Source organism: Lemur catta, chromosome X (genome assembly GCF_020740605.2).
Source record: "Lemur catta isolate mLemCat1 chromosome X, mLemCat1.pri, whole genome shotgun sequence".
Taxonomy (NCBI): Eukaryota; Metazoa; Chordata; class Mammalia; order Primates; family Lemuridae; genus Lemur; species Lemur catta.
In genome coordinates, this window is record NC_059155.1 from 10,772,942 (window position 1) to 10,794,747 (window position 21,806).

Sequence of the window (21,806 nt, forward strand, 5' to 3'; positions counted from 1 at the left end):
AATTTTTTTAATTAACAACAATTCTATGCAATCTCTTCCAGAAAATAGCAGAATAAAGACTTCTTAACTTATTTCATGAAGACACTATTACCCTAATACCAAAACCAGACAAAGACTACAAAAAAAAGAAAATTACAGACTATTATCCCTTGTGAATGTAGATACAAAACTTCTCAACAAAATATCAGCAAACCACATTCAGTAATATATAAAAGTAATTCTACATCATGACCAAGAGAGATTCATTCTAGGTATGCAAAACTTGTTCAACATTAAAACATCACCCAATGTAATGTACCATATCAATGAGCTAAACAAAAAAAGTCATATGACCATATCAGTTGATACAGAAGATGCATTTGACAAACTCTAACATCCATTCATGATTTCATATCTTTTTAAATCACAGCAAATTAAGAATAGAAGCGAACTATCTCAATTTGATAAAAACATCTACAAAAGTCCTGCAGTTAATATCATACCTAATGGTGAAAGACTGAATGCTTTCTCCCTAAGACTGGGAACTAGGCAAAGATAGCCACTCTCATTACTGCTGTTCAACATTATACTGGGGATCCTAACCGTCACAATGAGATAAGAAAAGAAATAAAAAGTATACAACTCAGAAAGAAAGAATTTTTTTCCTATTTGCAGATGACATGATGGTCTACATAAAATATCCTAAGGAGTCTACCAAAAAATGCCATAACTAATACATGAGTTCAGCAAAGTCCCAAGATACAATTTCAACATACAAAAATCGATTGCATTTCTACATATTAGTAATGAACACACGAACACTGAAATTTAAAACACAATATCATTTATAATTACTCAAAAACTGAAATAGGTGTAAATCTCACAATACATGCACAGAATTTACATGCTAAAAACTATGAAATAAATTCAAAGAAGAGCTAAGTAAATGGAGTTCATTCATTGGAAATCTCAGCATAGTAAAAATGTCAATGTCCCCAAATTTATATACAAGTTTAAAGCAATTACTGTCAAAATCCCAGCAAGATTTTTGTAGATATGGACAAGATATGTCTATAGTTTCTATGGGAAGGTAAAGAAATTAGAATAGCTAAAACAAATTTGAAAAAAAGGGTAAAGAAAGAGAAATCGTCTATCTGATTTCAAGACATAGAGCCACAGTAATAAAGACTGTGTGGTATTGGTGGAAGAATATACACATAGATCAATGGAAACAAAATTGAGAACCTGTAAATATCCTCACACACACAAACTGGCCACTGATTTTTGACAAAGATGCAAAAGCAATTCAATGGAGGAAGGTTAATCTTCAACAAATGGTGCTGGAACAATCGAGCATCCATGGGCAAGAAAATGAACCTTGACCAAAATCTCCCACCTAGTACAAAAATTAATGCAAAATGGATCATGGACTTACATGTAGAATGTAGAAGGATACAACTTCTAGGGGAAACAACATAGAAGTTATTTTTGAGATCTGGTACAAGGCAGAGCTCTCAGACTTGATGCTAAAAGGAAATATTAATAAATTGGACTTCATCAAAATTAAAAATTTTTGCTCTGTGAAAGACACTGCTAAGAGGATGAAAAGACAAGCTACAGACTAGGAGAATATGTTTGCAAACCAAATATCTGACAGAAAACTCGTATCTAGACTATATAAAGAAATCTCAAAATCCAACAGTTAAGAAAAAAACAATCCAATTAGAAAATAGGCAAAAAGCACAAAGAGATATTTCACTGAAGAGAATATGCATATGGCAAATAAGCACATGAAAAAGTGTAAAGCATCAGTAGCCAAAAGGGAAATGCAAATTAAGACCATAATGAGATATCACTATATCTAAGAAAATGGTTAAAGTAAAATATGGTGACAGGCTGGGCGCGGTGGCTCACACCTGTAATCCTAGCCCTCTGGGAGGTCGAGGCGGGTGGATCGCTCGAGGTCAGGAGTTCGAGACCAGCCTGAGCGAGACCCTGTCTCTACTAAAAAAATAGAAATAAATTATCTGGCCAACTAAAAATATATATAGAAAAAACTTAGCCGGGCATGGTGGCGCATGCCTGTAGTCCCAGCTACTCGGGAGGCTGAGGCAGGAGGATCGCTTAAGCCCAGGAGTTTGAGGTTGCTGTGAGCTAGGCTGACGCCACGGCACTCACTCTAGCCCGGGCAACAAAGTGAGACTCTGTCTCAAAAAAAAAAAAAAAAAAAAAATATGGTGACAATACCAAACGTTTGTGAGACTGTGGAGAAACTGGATCACTCATACGTTGCTGGTGGGAATGTAAAGTGGTACAGCCACTCTGGAAAAATACTTTGTCAGTTTTCATCCTTTTCTGGATGTAAGCCTGTTGTCATAAGCAACATAAATGAATAGTGATCTAAGCCTCATACCTTATACAAAAATTAACTCTAGATACATGCTTTTGTGCCAATGCATGCTGTCAGAAGCTAAAAAGTGAAGGAGACAAATTCCAACTCACCCTAGCTGACAAGTACCCCGGTGAGGGACCCTGGAAAACTGTTTAAACAGATTTATCTTTAGTAGTTCTCTTGCACTGAGGAATGGAAGAATAAAGAGAAATCTATGCATTAGGTATATATATTTCCTCTTCATGAATGGAATGTGAGCTGTGTGAAAGGGGAGGAAAAATATAAGACTCATGAATATTCTAAGGTGAATTGTCAGAAGCTCATGATGTAATGTACATGTATGTACATTAAATAAATTTTTATTCATTTATTCATTCTTTTAACAAATATTTGAGTAGATATTACTTGCCAAGTATTTTACACACTGAAGGTAGAGAACAAAAGTCTTTGCCTTCATGGTGTTTATATTCTAAGAAGGAAAGACAGACAATGAACAAATATGTAAATATGTAATATTGCAAGTAAAGGTAAGTGTAATGGGAAAAAGAAGTTTAGGAGAGATAACAGTATGGGGGACAGGGGTGCTATTCCATATAGGGTAATCAAGATAAGCGTTTCTGATTTTTGAGCAAAGAGCTGAAGGATGTGAAAGGGTAAGCCATGTACATATCTGAGGGAAGTTTATCTTCTATCTGCAGAAATATTTTATGAGTCAGTATTATGTTTTGTTGAGATGCAGTATGCCACATATAATTCACAGAAGCATGCCAGAACTGACACTTGACAAGGGATTGTTCGAACCCTTCCTCCTCCAAGTCATATTGCTCATGTCCTCTAAGTCACTTGTCATGTTGCTCTCAAGTACTTACTTCCAGCCACAGTTGTGTTGTCTACGTAAACCAGCATCTCCAAGTAGTCAATGTCTGCACTGTCTGGAATCAGGTTCCCTAGCAGGAGACTCTGAGATGAGAATTCTTGGGCAAGTAATTTATAGTGGAAGTACTCTGAAGAGAAAAACTTGTAAAGAAGTAAAGAAAGCAGGATACAGCTGCGGAAGAAGCCAACCAAAGATGAGGTTTCTGCTAAATCTAACTTCAGCCTAATCCCAAGGGAAGCTCTGGTGCATGAATGGCACCACAAAATTTTCTCACACTGAAGCAAAGAGGCTAGGCATTGGTGCCCCTTCCTGGATCAACTGGCTTTGGGCTGTGGGTGGAGGAATAGAGCAAGGTACAACTTTTCAAGTACTGCTGAGCAAAGCCTAGTACAGGGGTCATGTAGGAGGCAGCAGCAGCAGCTGCTACCCCTAACAATACTATGTGGCCACTGAAAGAGTTGCTGGAGCCCTGTAGATAACCTAAGGCATGTATATGAATTGCATGATTGCATGGGTTATTGATATTATTATCATAATACTCGTCCTTTAAATCAAACGTTGGAAACCACTGACTCCATATTAGACAGTTTAGGACTTCAGGAACTTGAGCCACAGTGTATATTTTTTTAAGTAAATCCATTATTCAATGTATAATCCACAATTATTTGATTACTATAATACATATTTATTTTGTGTATAATCAATCCACGCACCTCCTAATTTTTCTGGATTTTATCCATAAACCATGACACAGAGAAACTGTGACACAGCTATAACATTATTCTTTGATTAAAATGCCAACAATCCATGATAGCCTTAAACATTGAAAGAAAGGCCCAACCAATGGTCTCTTGATACTTAGAGAGAGGTGAGGTAGGGGGAGAGCCTGTGAGCAGATATTCCAAACACCAGTGAATTGTCTAGCCAAAGTTCCTGTACTAACTTTTGCTGACCCAGCAAGCCTTTTATACTACACATAACTTGAATAGCTTGGCAGCACTATTACCTGAGAAAACTCCAGGGAGAAAAATCCTATGACATTTGCCGTAATGACTGTATCTGATAGTGAAGCCTCATAGTCAGTTCAGAGCATACCTTTTCTTTTTTTATTATTTCAGGATATTATGGGGGCACAAACATTTTGATTACATGTTATGACTTTGCCACACTCAAACCATGATTTGAGGCGTGCCCTTCCCCCCTACAGTGCTCACCATGTCCATTAGTTGTGAGTTTATCTACCCCCAACCCCCCAACCCCCAAAGAATATTATTACCGTGTGAGCTCCTTAGTGTTGATCAGTCAGTGCTAATTTGATGGGGAGTACATGTGGTGCTTATTCTTCTATTCTTGTGATACCTCACTTCAGAGGATGGGCTCAAGCTCTATCCAGGAAAATACAAGAGGTGCTAGATCACCATCGTTTTTTGTAATTAAGTAGTATTCCATTGTATACATATACCATATTTTATTAATCCACTCATGGATTGACAGTCTCTTGGGTTGTTTCCACATCCTTGCAATAGTGAATTGTGCTGTCATAAACATTCGAGTGCAGATGTCTTTATTATAGAATGTCTTTTGTTCTTTCGGGTAGATGCCCAGTAATGGGATTGCTGGATCAAATGGTAGTTATACTTGTATCTCTTTGAAGTATCTCCATATTACTTTCCACAGAGCTTACACTAGTTTGCAGTCCCACCAGCAGTGTAAGAGTGTTCCTATCTGTGCAAATCCTCGCCAGCATTTGTTGTTTGGGGATTTTTTTGATAAAGGCCAATCTCACTGGGGTTAGGTGATATCTCATTGTGGTTTTGATTTGCATTTCCCTCTTGATTAGAGATGTTGAGCATTTTTTTATATGTTTGCTGGCCATTATTCTATCTTCTTTTGAAAAGTTTCTATTCATGTCTTTTGCCCATTTATTGATGGGGTTGTTTGATCAGAGAATACCTTTTTAAGACTGAAATGGTCTATCACAGGTAATTTTAAGGAGAATATAATCCCATCCCACATGTATTTGTTTGACAATTATTTATTGACTACTTACCATGTGGTATGCACTATGGATATTGTGATAAACAGAACATGGTCCATGATACCAATTTTGAAGATGCTGGGTGGGACCACTAACAATAGTATAATATCTAAATATTATCTTTCACCACAAAGTTAACTTTCCATTTAACAGTATTCAAATTTATTTGTAAACAGATTTCACAATGATTTTTATTCTTTAAAATTTAACACAGGAGGGATTTCCTGAGTGTAGCAGCAAGGAGCTTCAAAAATCCACTCCTCCAGGAAAGCAATAAGAACATTGGCAAAAGATTTCAAAATCAGCATTTTCAGAACTCTGGAAATTAACTTTCTTTTCAACAAATGGTGCCAGAATACCTAGATATCCACTGGTTAAATAATGAAGTTTGACTCCTACCTCACATCATATATAAAAATTAACTCAAAATATAGCATAGACCTAAATGTAAGAGCTAAAACTATAAAACTCTTAAGTGTAAAAACATGGGAGTAAATCTTTGCAATCTTGGATTAGGCAATGGCTTCTTAGATACGACACAAAAAGTACAAGCAAGAAAAGAAAAAATACATAAATTAGACTACATAAAAATTTAGAATTTTTATTCTTCAAAGGACACCATCAAAAAATGAAAGACAAATGAAATACATAACTGGAGAAAATATTGCAAATCATATATCTCATAAGTGACTTATATCTAGAATATATAGACTATATAAAGACCTCTTATGACTTAACAATAAAGAGACAGATAACCCAATTAAAAAGGGCAAAGAATCTGAAATTTCTCCAAAAGAAGATATAGAAATGGCTAATAAGCACATAAAAAATGCTCAAAATCATTAGTCATTAGGGAAATGCAAATGAAAACCACCATGAGATTCAACTTCCCTCCCACAATGACAGCTACAATAAAAAGAGAGAGACAACAAATATTGGCAAGAATGTGGAAAACTGGGACTCATACATTACTGTTGGGAATGTAAAACGGTGCAACACTTTGTAATATAGTTTGGAAGTCCCTCAAAAAGTTAAACACAGGGTTGCCATATGAACCAGCAATTTCACTCCTAGGTGTCTCTAAAACAGATTTGAAAGCATATGTCCACACAAAATCTTGTACACCAATATTCATAGCAGCCTTATTCACTACAGTCAAAAGTGGAAACCCAAATGTTCATCAGCTGATGAATGGATAAACATGATGTAGTATACCCATACAATGAAATATTATTCAATCATAAAAAGGAATGAAGTATGCTACAACCTGGATGAACCTTAAAATCACTATGCTAAGTGAAAGAAGCCAGATACAATGTATGTTTCCATTTATACGAAACGTTCAGAATAGGCAAATCCATAGTGACTGAAAGTAGATTAGTGGTTGTCAGTGGGTTAGGGAGTTGGAATTGGAAATGACTGCTAATGTGTATAGGGTTCCTTATAGGGTGATAAAATGTTCTAAAATTAGACTGTGGTCCTCTTATATTTTCCTGGATAGAGCTTAAGCCCATCCTCCGAAGTGGGGTATCACAAGAATGGAGGAAAAAGCACCACACATACTCACCATCAAATTGGCACTGACTGATCAACACTAAGGTGCTCACACGGTAGTAATATTCTCTGGGGGTTGGGGGATGGGGGTCAGTAAACTCACAACTAATGGACATGATGAGCATTGTATGGGGGGAAGGGCACGCCTCTAATCCTGGCTTGGGTGAGGCAAAGTCATAACATGTAACCAAAATGTTCGTATGCCCATAATATCCTGAAATTTTTAAAAAAGACATTAACTGAATATTTAAAAAATTTAAAAAAATAATTGTAAAAAGAATTATACTGTAGTGATGGTTGCACAACTCTTTGAGTACACTACAAACAACTGAATTTTCCACTTTAAATGAGTAAATTGTATGGTCTGTGAATTACATTTCAATAAAGCTATCATTTTAAAAAAACTAGCACAGATATCTTTAGATAAATAGCCTATTGAAAACCAACTTTCTGGTTTGATTCTATTTCATGTACAGCAACCCAGGATACACACTGGTATTCAGATTTCCAAAATATCATCAAATTTTAGCCACACATTTTAACATACAGAAATTCTTGAGAGGAGTAATATAAGCATTGAAGCATGCTAGACACATCACACTAGGATGACAAATGAGGATAAGAGGGAATAAGTTAATTTGTGGAATCCCAGGAGTTTACTGGCAGTACCCCTTTGTCTAGTAGCCAGGGAAAAGAAAGACCTAATAAATTGAAAATAAGCAAATCTATATTCAAAAATCCAAGTCCCTTACAGATATATAATATTAAGACTCAGAAGTAAAGCAAACACACTTAGATCTTTATGAAAAATACAAGTACAATTTGGATGGACAGAAAGGAAAGGGGAACAACATCAATTAACCATTTATGGTGTGTCTAATATGTGCTCAGGATAAGCAAAACATGGGGACAAATATGAGCATTTGTTTGAGACACTGAGAGACAAAAGGAGTCTAGAACCACTGTAATAGTGAGTCTGTGTTAAAAATTTCTATTTATGCACTCCAAATATATAAATCAAGCCACATTCGACATCTGATAGGAAGGTAACATAGGAACAACCTTGATTCCAATATGCTAAGGGGCATAATAAGCTATACAGATCCATTCTCATATATAAAGGCAATTTAGTTAATAAAATCATCAAGAGCAGCCTTAAAAGGGAAAGATGTTGGAAAAGGACAGCATTGAGCTAGAGGTTGTAGTGCTCTGGTTGCCAGGCAGCCACCCTCAGGCCCTCTCTTGTTACCGTGGTGATGTTTGGAGAGCTTACCTAAATACTCTTTGAGAAAGCTTCCGAACTCTCCACATCCTTTTAGCACCAACTAGTCGTGCTACTTCTTTTTCTACCTCCCCCATATCTCCACCTACACTCTCATAATCTTACAAATTTGATGAACCTACATGTGTATCTCCAATACTCAAGGCCAGGGAATGATGTTAATTTGCCTAACCCAGGCAAATGAATGAAAGGATAGTCAAATGAATGAGAGGATAGACCCAAACGAAGTTCTTCAAGCAAAAATTTGATATATCTGCAGGGTAATGCAGGATCTGTCCTACCCAATGTCGTGGAAAGCCTTTTTTTTAAGGCTTGATAATCAGGAGGCTTGGCTAGTAGTTGTAATGCTCTACCTCTTATCACTGTGTGATCTTGTTCATGTAAGTCCCCCTTTCTGGGCCTGAGTTTCTTCTTTTGTAAATAGGAGAGGCTTGAACTATAGCAGTTGCTTTTAAACATTTTTGACCACAACCTATAGTAAGAAATACATTTTACATCATGACCCAGTATACTTATATATATACCAACAAATCTGAAACAAAAATTTTACCAAGCAATACTTATCTTTATTATGTGTGATGCACTCTTGATATTTTTTGTTCCATTCTTTTAAATATTTTTAATTGTTGGTTATTACCTAATAAATTGACCTCATAACCTCATTAATGCTTCACAGTCCACAGATTGAAGAACACTGAACTAATGGGTATCTAATGTCTCCCTATGGTTCTAGCATTCTATGATTTTGTGTTATGCCTTTATCTTCCTTTTAGGATAATAGCAACAATAGCTAGCAAATATGAACTCTTACTACAGGCACTGTTTTAAGCACTTTACTCATATGAACTAACTTAATTTTTCAACAACCGTGACTACTTTCTATCGGCCCAATTTTAAAGATGAGGAAAATCAATGTGATTTATAATCTGCACCAAATTTAGTGGACTACCAAAATAAATTTCATGATATATTTAACGTGTTTTTTAATATCTTAGAACATTTCCGTTTTATAAAATATTGTCTGCTTTTACCATTTTAAGCTCTGGAGGATACTATAACAAACCTTCCAGATCTGAGGGAAGAAAAAGATCAATAACCTGAATGATACCCATTACTGGCTTTGAAAATCATTTCCCTCACTTACTCTATTATTGTGAAATTGATCCTAAAACAGGTGCTTAGTAGTGCCACATCAGAAAGCAGTTGTACTTCCATAGGTGTGACTATTTACTATTCAAGTAGGCACCTTAATTCTTGGGGAGATACACACTACCAGCAGATTGTCAGTAGAATAATACAAAAGACTCCAAGCGTGTACCCATAGTCATTGTACATGTTCACTGTGAGTAGTAATGTAAAAACAAACATGAGTGCTATTTCTTCATTATCCAACTACTAACTACCACTGCTAATATCCATCTTTCATGAATTAGCTGCAAGGACACAGAAAGTGATGATACAATACTATTATGCATAAATTTCACTGAGTATATAGTTTAGGGGGTGCTGACGGAGCAGATTTGAAAGATTTCAAACAAATTCTCCTTGGCTAAACAATAAAGATGGTTGATATTTAATGATCCCTACAGTAAATCCAATAAAAATCCATAATTTCATTTATTCATTCAACAATTACTATTGAACACGTTCTATATACTGAGTACTGATTTTGCCAGTGGAGATTCAGCAGTGAACATAACAAAGTACTTGCACTCAAGGAACTCATTTTACGTTTTGTAAGTTTGAATTTTTGTATATTGTATTTGTTTGTTTATGGAAAACCATATTGTATATTCCCTTCGGTAGACAGTCAGTGGGAATTATGTTTCACTTATTTAAAATATTTGAGTGTCTTTTATGCACAGCAGTAGTGAAAAAACTATAGGAAACAAAAAAGAACAAATCAGTTTCTGCTCTCAGAACTTTTACAATCTAGTTAAATGCGATCATAATCAGATGTCCCAATCGGGTGCAATTTTGCCCCTCAGGGACATTTGACAATGTCTGGAGATATTTTTGTTTGTCAAAACTGGAGGGGGAGGTGCTACAGGCATCTAGTGGGTAGAGACCACAGATGCTGCTAAATATCCTACAGTGCAACAAATAATTTTTTGGCCTAAAATATCAAGAGTGCCCAGTTTGAGAAATTCTGAGTTAGAGAGACAGGATGCATACATTAAAAGTTTTTATTAATTGCAAGGTATTAGATGATAAATGTTAAATGAGTGATACATACAAGGTGATACAGAAAACAGAAAGATTACTCTAGACTGACTTGGTTAGGGGCGGCATCATGAAGGAAGTGGAGCTCAAGCTGACGCAGCATATCACTCCTTTTCTCAAAATAGAAGAAACCCTGCTACCTCTCTGACCTCATCTTTTACCACTCTCTCCCTCACTCCTCCACTGTGGCTGACTGGCTTTTGCATTTCCTTGAAAATATCAGTTATGCTCTCGTGGAATCTACTCTGGCTGTTCTTTCTAATTCAACTGTCATCCCCCCAGATATCCACATAGCTCACTTCCCCACTTTCTGCACATCTCTACACTACTCAATTTCTTATTAGAGAGCCCTTCCCTAATCATACTCTACAAAATATTAACTCCCGCCCCCTCCACTCCTTTTTTCCTTACTATGTTTTTGGGTCTCCATAGCAAGACCAGACCAGACACTCAAGAAATATGTGTAGAGGCCGAGCGCAGTGGCTCACGCCTGTAATCCTAGCACTCTGGGAGGCCGAGGCGGGTGGATCGCTTGAGGTCAGGAGTTCGAGACCAGCCTCAGCAAGAGCGAGACCCCCGTCTCTACTAAAAATAGAAAGAAATTATCTGGCCAACTAAAATATATATATAGAAAAAATTAGCCGGGCATGGTGGCGCATGCCTGTAGTGCCAGCTACTGGGGAGGCTGAGGCAGGAGGATCGCTTGAGCCCAGGAGTTTGAGGTTGCTGTGAGCTAGGCTGACGCCACAGCACTCACTCTAGCCCAGGCAACACAGCGAGACTCTGTCTCAAAAAAAAAAAAAAAAAAAAGAAAAGAAAAGAAAAGAAAAGAAAAGAAAAGAAAAGAAATATGTGTAGAATGAGTGAATTAGTTAAGTGTTAAAAATGGCAGGGTTCTTTAGTCCAATGAGAAGAAACTTGACTCAACCTGACTACAGTTATTCCCAGTGGTCTAAAATAGTGCCTGCTTCATAGTAGGGACTTCACAGATAATGAATAAACAATAAAATAAAGAGCCAAGGGGAATTTATATGTTAAAAATTAGCTCATTATCATTTTTAAAAGTATTCTTCGGATAATTACTGCATTCTGTATATACTAGCATCTGGGTACATCTAGTAAATATTTGTCCTTAATTTTTACTATTCTTATCGGCTTTTTCACTTTACATTCATTCCTGATACATGCCTTGTAGTAAAGAAATGCAGTTTCTGAAATTCTATATCCTAGCTGTATGTTAAACCAGGAATTATATATATATATATATGTGCATTTTAAGAAGTCTAATCTAAAGACAGCTCTTAACCAAGCCAATTCTGCAATTTTCTATATTCATTTGTACTTAATCACTAATTCAACCACCCTGCACTGAGGGAGCCACTACAGACAATTGTGCTCATGCTAATGGCAATAGCAGCTAACGTTTATTGAGGACTTTTTGTGCCAGGGACTGTCCCAAAGGTTGTGCATACATTATCTGGTTTTGTCCATACTACAGGAGACCCATGTAATCACATTAATGTATACTAACCAACTCTAAATTACTTTGTGTTGTTGGCCCAAGGCCCAAATCCCCAAACCCCTCAGCGATGACTCCCTGCACCCTGCTTCCCGTCACTTTCCCTTTTCTATTGCCTCTTGGCATCCTCCTCCAAAGAGACCCGGGAACGCACCTGCCCCAACTTTGGCAACCGTGACTACCGCCGCTTCCCTCCTCCCACTCCCTTTACAGCCCTCCTTCAGACGGCAATCCGGCTAGTACGAGGTCCTACGACCTGCTACGTAACTGGCCCGCGTGCCTGCCTAGTAACAGTGCCTTGGCGGTTGCAGCGCGCCAAGTGAGGGGGCGGGATATCTGGGCCGCGCACGCGCAATACCGTTGCAGCCTCGCTACGGGGCGGAGCCTTGCTGGTCAGAGCCGGTAGAGTAGCGATCGTCGCCGAAGCGCGCGGTTTATTTTCTCTCAGCTTTGCGCGGGTCAGACTAGTTTTGGGGAGTGAGGAGGGTCCGCAGCAGTTATCCAACAATGTCTGGTGAGTCAGGCCAGCCACAGGCTGGCCCCTCACATGCTGGGCTAGGTTTACCAAATCGTGAGAGAAATCCGTCTGGGGTCCTGGGAGGGGTGACCCGAAGGGCTGGCGCCCAACCGCCGAGATCCTGGATCCAGAAGGTTCTTGAGCAAATAATCGGCTCACCTCGCCAGTGGATCACCCCCTCTGAGATAGTGCCTGTCTCTGTGTTAGCCGTTCAACGGTACCTGTTAGAGGATGAGCCACGGGACGCTATGTCCAAGCTGCCTCTTTACTGCTTTGATGTGACGATCTCAGACGGGGTGTACCGAGAGAAGTGCTACCTAGACCCCAGCTTAAACTCTCTCGTACATAAAAATATTCTTAAAGTTGGCATAGAAATGAGAATTTGCAAAGTCTCGTGTCTTTACAACGAGAAAAGGTTAGGCCAGGGGATCCTGTGCATAGATCATGTCCACTGTGGGGATACCTTAGACGAGATTTCTTTAGAAACTCCCTTCAGAAATAGCGCGCACGGGGAGAAACCAGAGAGGCCTTTAAGGGGCGGGAAGAGTCATTACCTGGCGCTGTGGAATAACGAAGATCCATATGGAGATATCTGGTTAACCGACAAGCAACCTGAGGAATACACTGTTAGCGGTAAGTATTTGGAGGGAACGACAGAGGGTTTTTAAAAAATGATTTTCAGGGCCGGGCGCGGTGGCTGACGCCTGTAATCCTAGCACTCTGAGAGGCTGAGGTGGGCGGATTGCTCGAGGTCAGGAGTTCGAGACCAGCCTCAGCAAGAGCGAGACCCCGTCTCTACTAAAAAAAAAAAATAGAAAGAAATTATCTGGCCAACTAAAAAATATATATAGAAAAAGTTAGCCGGGCATGGTGGCGCGTGTCTGTAGTTCCAGTTACTCGGGAGGCTGAGGCAGTAGGATCGCTTCAGCCCAGGAGTTTGAGGTTGCTGTGAGCTAGGCTGACGCCACGGCACAAACTCTAGCCCGGGCAACAGAGCGAGACTGTCTCAAAAAAAAAAAGAAATGATTTTCAGGAGCTTGTGTTAACGGGAAAGGAAACGAGGTGCTTTTGTATTAATTACGAGCCAGGAATGGTAGCGGACGAGTTTTCTTGAATGACTGAAGGGCAGGACGCCCGCTTAATGAAATTTGCACAGCCCTGTGTCTTGGTTTGATTGCAAAAGTGGCCAATTCGGGAAGTGTCTGACTATATCTTAAATTCAGTCTGGCAAACGTACTGATGTGGAATTCAGTATTCCTCGGGCGTTCGTTATACGTTTGACTACTGTGGAATTAATCTTAATTTCGTTCCCATTTCAGTTGAGGAAATAGTACATGGTGTCGGTTGAAGAGCTTATAGATTTGAATTTAGCATAAGAGTTGTAAAAATTTGCGAATTTGCATGTTTACTCAAAAAGGATGTTCCGTGATGTACTCCTCAATAATTAACATTGATCAAAATGCTACTTTTATGTCTTTGAGTGTTATAGTTATGTAAATATCACTTTTTAAATATGTGATTTTGTGGGAAGGCGTGGAATATTCATCTTCGTGTTTCTTATTGCTTACCATGGGCAGTACTGATCTAAGAAGTTCAGTTTTTCTGTATCAGAAGTAGGAAGTTAACCTGAAAATGCTAGCTAGTCATCAGCAACTGCTCTAAAATATGTTTTTTCTATAAAAGACAGAATTAAGGGAATGATAGTACTATAGGCATGAACATGTATGGAATGGGGAATAAGTAAAATGCAAAAATTAAAAGAGAAAGTACTGGAAGGAGAAAGATTATAATTTTCTTATAATTTTCTACATCTACTGCTTTTCAGTCCTTTATTTTTATGTTGTCATCACAATGCTAAATCATAGGTAATCTAACTCTGATGTGTAAGAGCAACAAATTTGAAAGTAAAGATAATTAGCTCAAAAATATGCAATTATAGTCATATCTAGTCATAAGGAAAAAAGATGTAGAAATGTGTAGCCAAAGATGTTTTAAATAACTAAATTTTACAAGCAAGATAGTTATTTTGGGGATGAAATAATGGAATAATTTTATCTTGAGCATGGAATAAGACAGTAGTGCATTACTATAAATGCTGATCATTTCTATTTTTAGAACTGAATATGTAAATGAAAAATCAGTGCCCTAAAAGAAGAATTAAGAAGGGGATAATACTTTGTAAAAGTATATTTTGGTTGTGTTCTATAAAAGTATTATCTATTCGTTCATCAAAACCATATTTTTATTACAAAAACCAATATCCATGTGCCATAAAAAGATCCAAACTGTATATTTAAAAGAATATATATTGTGTTAAAAGTGTAAGACCCAAGTATAGTAAAACGGTGGTGGTAAAATCTAGGAAGTGAGTACATTGATATTTACTGTAAAATTCTTTCAGGTTTGCTGGATGTTTGAAATTGTTAATAATAAAATATTGGAGTGCAGTGAAAGACCTCTTTCACCTTCCCTCATGCCTTCAACTTTCCTTTCAAAATTCCAAATTGTCAGCGATTTGGTGTGTATCTTTGAAAAAAATGAGTTATATGTCATTGTGTAATTTACTATTTCCATTAAACATATCTCAAGCATCTTTTATGTATAACTGTACATAAAATATTTGATAGTATGGATGTGACTATAATTTATGTAATCATACCCATGTGAATGAGTAATTTGTAGTTTTAGGCAGTTATTAATTTTTCAGTATTAACTACAGTGCTAAACATCATTAGGATGTACACATATTTTTGTTCACTATGTTCAAGTATTTCTGGTGAATGGATTCCTAGAAATGAAATTGCTGGGTTAAAAGGTATTTGAATTTTTTAATTAGTGGATATTGACAAGTCATCTTCTGAAGATTGTACTAATTTGTATTCACCAACATATATATATCACAGTGTCCATTTCCCCATATCTTACTATTTTAAATTACATCTTTTGACTTTTTCTAGTTAATTTATAGGATTTTTTTGTCAATGGGTATTAAATTTTTATCTGCTGTATGCTGCAGATTATTTTCTTGCATTTGGTTCGTTTTCCCTTAACTTTGTTTATGGTAGTTTTTGTGCTTTTGAAACTTGTTATTAAGGTTTACCTTGTACACAGTAAAGTAAAAAGATCTTAAAAATACAGTTTGATAAATTTTTACATACATATTCACACCTGTGTAACCACCCCCGCAACAAGATATAGTACATTTCAATCACCCCAAAAGACTCCTTCATGCCTCCTCATAATCAGCACCCTACCCAAAAGGTCACACATATTGTGACCTCAGAGATAACTTTTTAAAGTAGAGATTAGATCATGCCACTCTCCTGCCTAAATCTCTCCAGTGGCTCCCCATTGTATTTAAACTGCAAGCCATAGGTCCACAAGGCCCTGCAGCAGAGGTCGGCAAGCTTTCTGTAAAGAGCCAGATAGTAAATCTTTTTGTCTGTGTGGGACGTATAATCTCTGTCACAGTTATTCAATTGTGCTATTGTATAGGGAAAGCAGCCATAGGCAATATGTAAATGAATGAGTCTGACTGTGTTCCAGTAGAACTTTATTTACCACAAAACAGGCAACAGGCTGGATTTGGCTTATGAATCATAATTTGCTGACCCCTGCCCTATAGAAGCCCTTACTCACCTCTATAACCTCATCTCTACCCCTTCTCTTCCACCATTTTATTCTAGCAATCCCAGCCTTCTTTTTGATCCTCAAACCTCAGGAAAAACCTGAGGCTTTTTCCTGCCTCAGGTACTTTGCACCTGCTTTTTCCTCTTTTTGGATAGTTTCTTCCCATCCTCAGGTTCCAGCCCAAATATATAAAACATATTAAAAAGGGCTATTTAAATAAGTATTCCCTCCCCATTTATTCCTATTATATCACCCTGCAAATGCCCTTCATGGAATCATAACATTTTGGAATTATTTTATTTGGTTGTTTTTTTTCTTCCCCCTACCTGTTCTATGAGATCTATGACTTTTTTTCACTGCTGTGGGCCATATCCCCTATAGCCAGAACAATGCCTGGCACATAGTAGGCATTCAGTATAAGTGTTGAATAAAGGAATAAATGAAATAAACTGATGGATTTTCTAATGTTCAACCACTTTTGAATCCCCACTTGGTTATTATTTTTACATCTTTATATTTAAGTGAATTTGGTCCATAGGTTTCATTTTGGGTTTTTTTGGGGGGGCGGGGGATACCTTTTCAGTGCTATTTTAATATCAGGTTAATATTAACCTAGTAAAATGAATTGGGAAGCTTGCCTGTTTTTCTGTGCTTTCAGATATTTTATGCTCATTGAAGGTTTGACAGAATTTACCCCTAAAACTATCTGAACCTGATATCTTGGGCTGGGATTGGGGGATGGTGGCAATAACTCCTTTTCAATTTCTTTGTAGAGAAAGTGATCAAACCAATAATGCTGCTTGTTGAGTCCTTTTTTGACAGTTGATATTTCGCTAGGAAATCTCATTTCACCTATATCTCAAAGTTGCATATAGTACTCCATATTTTTATTGTCTTGTCAGTTATGTCTCCTTTCATGATCTTAATGTTTGTGTGTTCACCTTTCTTCATGATCAGGCTCGTCAGAGGTTTGTCTGTTTTATTGTTATTTTATAAAAGCCTCTTGGCTTTACTAATAATGAAATCTGTAGTGAGGAGATGTTTTCTACTTAATATCTGCTATCATCTTTAATTCTGTATATGTACTTCCTTTGTTTATATTTTTCTTGTACTACTTTCTTCAGTTGAATGCTTCATTCATTTATTTACTTGTGTATTGCTTCCAGAAGCTTTCAAAATTCTGAAATCTCCCGTGGGTACTGACTGCTGTAGCTGCACCCCCCAAGTTTTGAAGTATAGATATTTTATTGTTATTCATTACTCAAATTTTTTTATTTTAAATTGGAGTTTCTCTTTAACATCTAAAAGTTTAGAAAAAGCTTATTTATTAGATCTAAAGTTCCTTATTATACCAGGTTTTTAAAATTTAATTCAAATATTCTATATTCCTTTTTTTTTAAGAGTTCTCAACATTTCTAGAAAAGTTTATTGTCTAAAAATTATCTAATGACAGTCACAAAATGGAAAGGTCTCTTTGCTGCTGCCCAAAGTCTTCCAGGTCCCAGTGCTTTTGAAAAAATATCAGCCTTGAATCTGCTCACACACATCTCATTTTGTTTGGCAAGAAAATATTAGCAGTAGGAAAAGTTTAAGATAACCACATTAATGTACAGCATGTAGAATGACAGATACAGAAAGGTACTATGTGCTATCAGTAATACCTTCCATTTCAAAGTCTTTTAACTTTTAATTCTATAGTTCTTATTTTTAATCTGTTTGCCCATTTCTCTGAAAGGAATATTGACTTTTCTCTATGATGATAGTTTTATCCAATTCTCTTTATGTTTCTAAAAATTTTTGCTTTTTCATTCTATATAAAAGACACCTGCACTTGAATGTTTATAGCAGCACAATTCACAATTGCAAAGATGTGAAAACAACCTAAATGCCCATCAATTCATGAATGGATTAGCAAAATGTGGTATATGTATGCCATGGAATATTACTCAGCTATAAGAAGTAACGGTGATATGGCATCTCTTTGGTTCTCCTGGAGAGAGTTGGAACCCATTCTATTAAGTGAAGTATCCCAAAAATGGAAAAATAAGCACCGCATGTACTCACCAGCAAACTGGTTTCCCTGATCATCACCTAAGTGCACATTTGGGAATAACACCAATTGGGTATCGGACAGAGGTGGGGGCTGGGGGGAAGGGATGGATGTATACCTACTTGATGAGTGCGATGCGCACTGTCTGGGGAATGGACACACTTGAAGTTCTGACTGGAGGGGATGGGAGGAGGGGATGGGTGCATACCTATGTGATGAGTGCGATGCGCACCGTCTGGGGAATGGACACGCTTGAGGCTCAGGCTCGGGGAGATGGGGGATATGGGCAATGTGTATAACCTGAACTTTTGTGCCCCTATAATGAGCTGAAATTAAAAAAAAAAAAGTTGAAAGTCAAGTGACTGCTCTGGGAACCATGAATCAGGCATAGGGAGGGATGGAAGACATAAGCCTTATAACTTATAACTTAACTTAACTTTTATTATATTATAATAACTTTTATTATATATAAGTGTATAAACATGATATATAAAATTAGTTTAAAAATTAATGCACACTAGAAATATTGTAATATACTGAAAAGTATAAGGGATCAAAAGTTAATAAAACATATCTAAGAGATTAAAAAAAATTTTTGCTTTAGATGTTGCTATAATGTGTAAAATTTCGTAGCAGATTAATATCTTGGTGGGTTTTACACTTCATCAATATGGAGTTTGCCTCTTTTTCCCTTTTTGCCTTGAATTCTATTTTATCAGATGGTAATGTTTATCACTTCTGTCTTTTTGGTAGCACTTAGGGCAGTGGTTCTCAAAATTGAGTGAGTGTGCATAACACCTCAGGAGCATTTTAAAATACACATTGCTGAGCACCTGCTCCAGTTTCTGATTCATTAGGTCTGGGGCAGGGCCCTAGAATTTGCATCACTAATAAGTCAATGGTGGTGATGATGCTGCTGGTGCAAAGACCACACTTTGAGACCCACTAGCCTAGTGTATCTTTGTCCATCCCTTTATTTCCATTTTGTTGTAGGTTTTTCTTTTTTAAGAAGCATATAGCTACGATTCTGCTTTTTTGATCCAAACCAATTCTTTTTAGGAGATGAATTTAATGTGATTAATAATGTTTGTACCTGTTACTGAAATCCTGCTTTACGTTTACTATATACCATCCTTTATTGTTTGACTCTTGCAGGATTAAAGTATTTTTTTTCTTCTAGTAGTTTAGAAGTTATACATTATGTTTGTATTCTCCTTGTGGTTACTCTTAATGTTTTAACATAGTTATTTTTTTATTTCAGCATGTTATAGGGGTACAAATGTTTAGGTTACGTATATTGCCCTTGCCCCCCACCCCCACCGAGTCAGAGCTTCAAGCGTGTCCATCCCCCAGACAGTGCGCATCGCACCCATTATGTATTAACAGAATTATTTAAACTTACGTGTCTGTGTCAGTCTCCAGAATTATTAAGAATTTATAATATCCCCCTACTGAACTAGAGAATATGTTTAGGACTCTACTTGGTCATGGCATGGTTGTCTTTTGGCATGCTACTATATTAGATATGAAAGTATTTGATTTAAGATTTTTGCCATCATAAATGATTTGGGTTTATAGTTTTCTCTTTTGTACTATTTCTCTTGGGATTTTTCAGGATTATTCTAAGTTTATAAAGTGAATTGGTACAATTTAAATATTTTACTGGGCTCTGGGACAATTTATAGCTCAGGAAAAGAGCTATTCTTTGAAAGTTGTTAGAATTTTCTTGTAAAACAATGTGAACCTGCTGCCGTTTTTGGAGGCCATTATTTGTGGACTTTTTTCATTTTCTTCCGTGGTTAAGGAACTATTCTGGTTTTCTTCTGCTTCTTAAGGTAACACTGGTAACTTATATTTTCCTAGAAGATTATTTCCCTGATATTTTCCAGTTTATTGATGTAGAATCATATATAATAATCTTTTAACAATTTTTCTTTGTGTATAGTTGATCATATTCTGAATATTACGTTTTTATTTTCTTTTTTCATGATTGGACTTGCCAAAGGCTTACCTTTTCATTAATTTTTTCAAAGAATTGGATTTACTGGTACTACTGGGTTTTTTTATTGTGGTATAGTGTTTTCTAATTTATTATTTTCAGCTTTTGTCTTTATACCTTCTGCATTCCTTAGATTTATTCTTTTGCAACAGTTTTTAAGGTATGGTCCAGGAACCTCTGGTGGTGTCTCCAAGACATACTCAGGGTATTCATGAAGTCAAAGCTATTTTCACAATACTAAGGCTTTACTTACCTTTTTTCACTCTTTCTCTGACAAGTGTACAGTGAAGTTTTCCAGACACTACATGACATGTGACATTGAAACAGACTGGATGCCAAAGAAGATATGAGTATCTAGCTATCTTTTATTAAGCTAGATTCTAAAGAGATTTGCAGAAATGTAAAACAGTACCACTTTTCTCACTAAATTTCTTTTGTTTTGGAAAATATAGTAATCTTTCCAAAATATATTTATAATTATATGTATTAGTTTATTGTTATTTTTAAATGAGTTGATAATTTTTAAAAAATTGTTTAGTTTATTTTGTAATACAGTAGATATCGATAGACGTAACCCACATAAAACAAAAGCTCTTCAAGGTCCTCAATTTTTAAGAATGTAAATGGGTCCTGTGACCAAAAATTTGAGAGTCACTGTTCCATTGCTTACCTTCTAGCTTTTTATATTAATTATCTAGTTTATTTATTTTCATTCTTTTTAAATAATGAACACATTTATTGCTATTAATTTACACAGATTGCTCATTGTCTATAAATAGCCAGTTCCTTTTTTTTTTTTTTTTTTTTTTGAGACAGAGTCTCACTTTGTTGCCCGGGCTAGAGTGAGTGCCGTGGTATCAGCCTAGCTCACAGCAACCTCAAACTCCTGGGATCAAGTGATCCTCCTGCCTCAGCCTCCCGAGTAGCTGAGACTACAGTGTAGTTCCTTTTTGAATTTGAGCAATATATGTGTGTTCTATGAAGTTTGTGAGTTAAAAATTCAAACTGGGAAAAATGTAAACCAGGCAGACGTATGATCACAGCTAACTCTCTGGACCTAATTATAGCAGAAATAGTAGCTCTTAGAAATCTGGTTTTACAAAATCACGTAGCTCTTGAATTTATTCCACCCAGTAAAGGAGGTGTATATGCCTTCATTGATCAAGAGTGTTCCATGTACATTCCAGATAATTCAAAGCTGATCCAAGATTTGTCTGACTATATTAAAAAGGAAATCACTAAATTATATCAGATCAAATATTAGGACCTGTGATCCTGAGCTAGTAATGTATTGGAAGGATCTGGAAGGAAAATTACACGGGCTGTCCTAATACTGAAAATTGTGTGTGTTTTTTATGGTAGAGGCAGAATTATAAAATACCACTTAAGCTCTTACTAAAAAGAAATTACAAGTATGATTTTTATGCAAAAATGTTGTCTAGGTAAAACATGTAAACAAAGTTGGAAGTGGAGAGTGCCTTAGCAAAAGAAATATTGGAACTAATGCAAAGTCAGGTTCTAAAAGTTGGTACTGTGGGCTGTGAGAGAGCAAAATGTGGAGAGAAGTGCAGATGGGACCCCTCTTAATCCAAGGAAGAAGAAAATCAGGAGTACAAATTAATCCTTTAAGATGATGAATAGCTTTTAAGCAGTTTTTATGCTTGCCAGCAGGCTTAAAAACTAAAACATTTCAAAGTAAATTATATAGTATATGAGAAGATAGTAAGTCTCTGTAGAAAAATAAAG

At 36.6% G+C, this 21,806-nt stretch overlaps 1 protein-coding gene across 1 annotated transcript in view; it reads left to right on the plus strand.

The window, feature by feature from the left end:
- Positions 1-12,330: 12,330 nt before the first annotated feature.
- Positions 12,331-21,806, plus strand: part of RADX (RPA1 related single stranded DNA binding protein, X-linked) — a 54,262-nt gene continuing 44,786 nt past the window's right edge. The window contains exon 1 of the mRNA XM_045538118.1: positions 12,331-13,014. Coding sequence (XP_045394074.1) covers positions 12,372-13,014 — 643 coding nt within the window. The 5' untranslated portion in view covers positions 12,331-12,371. The remainder of the gene's footprint in view (positions 13,015-21,806) is intronic.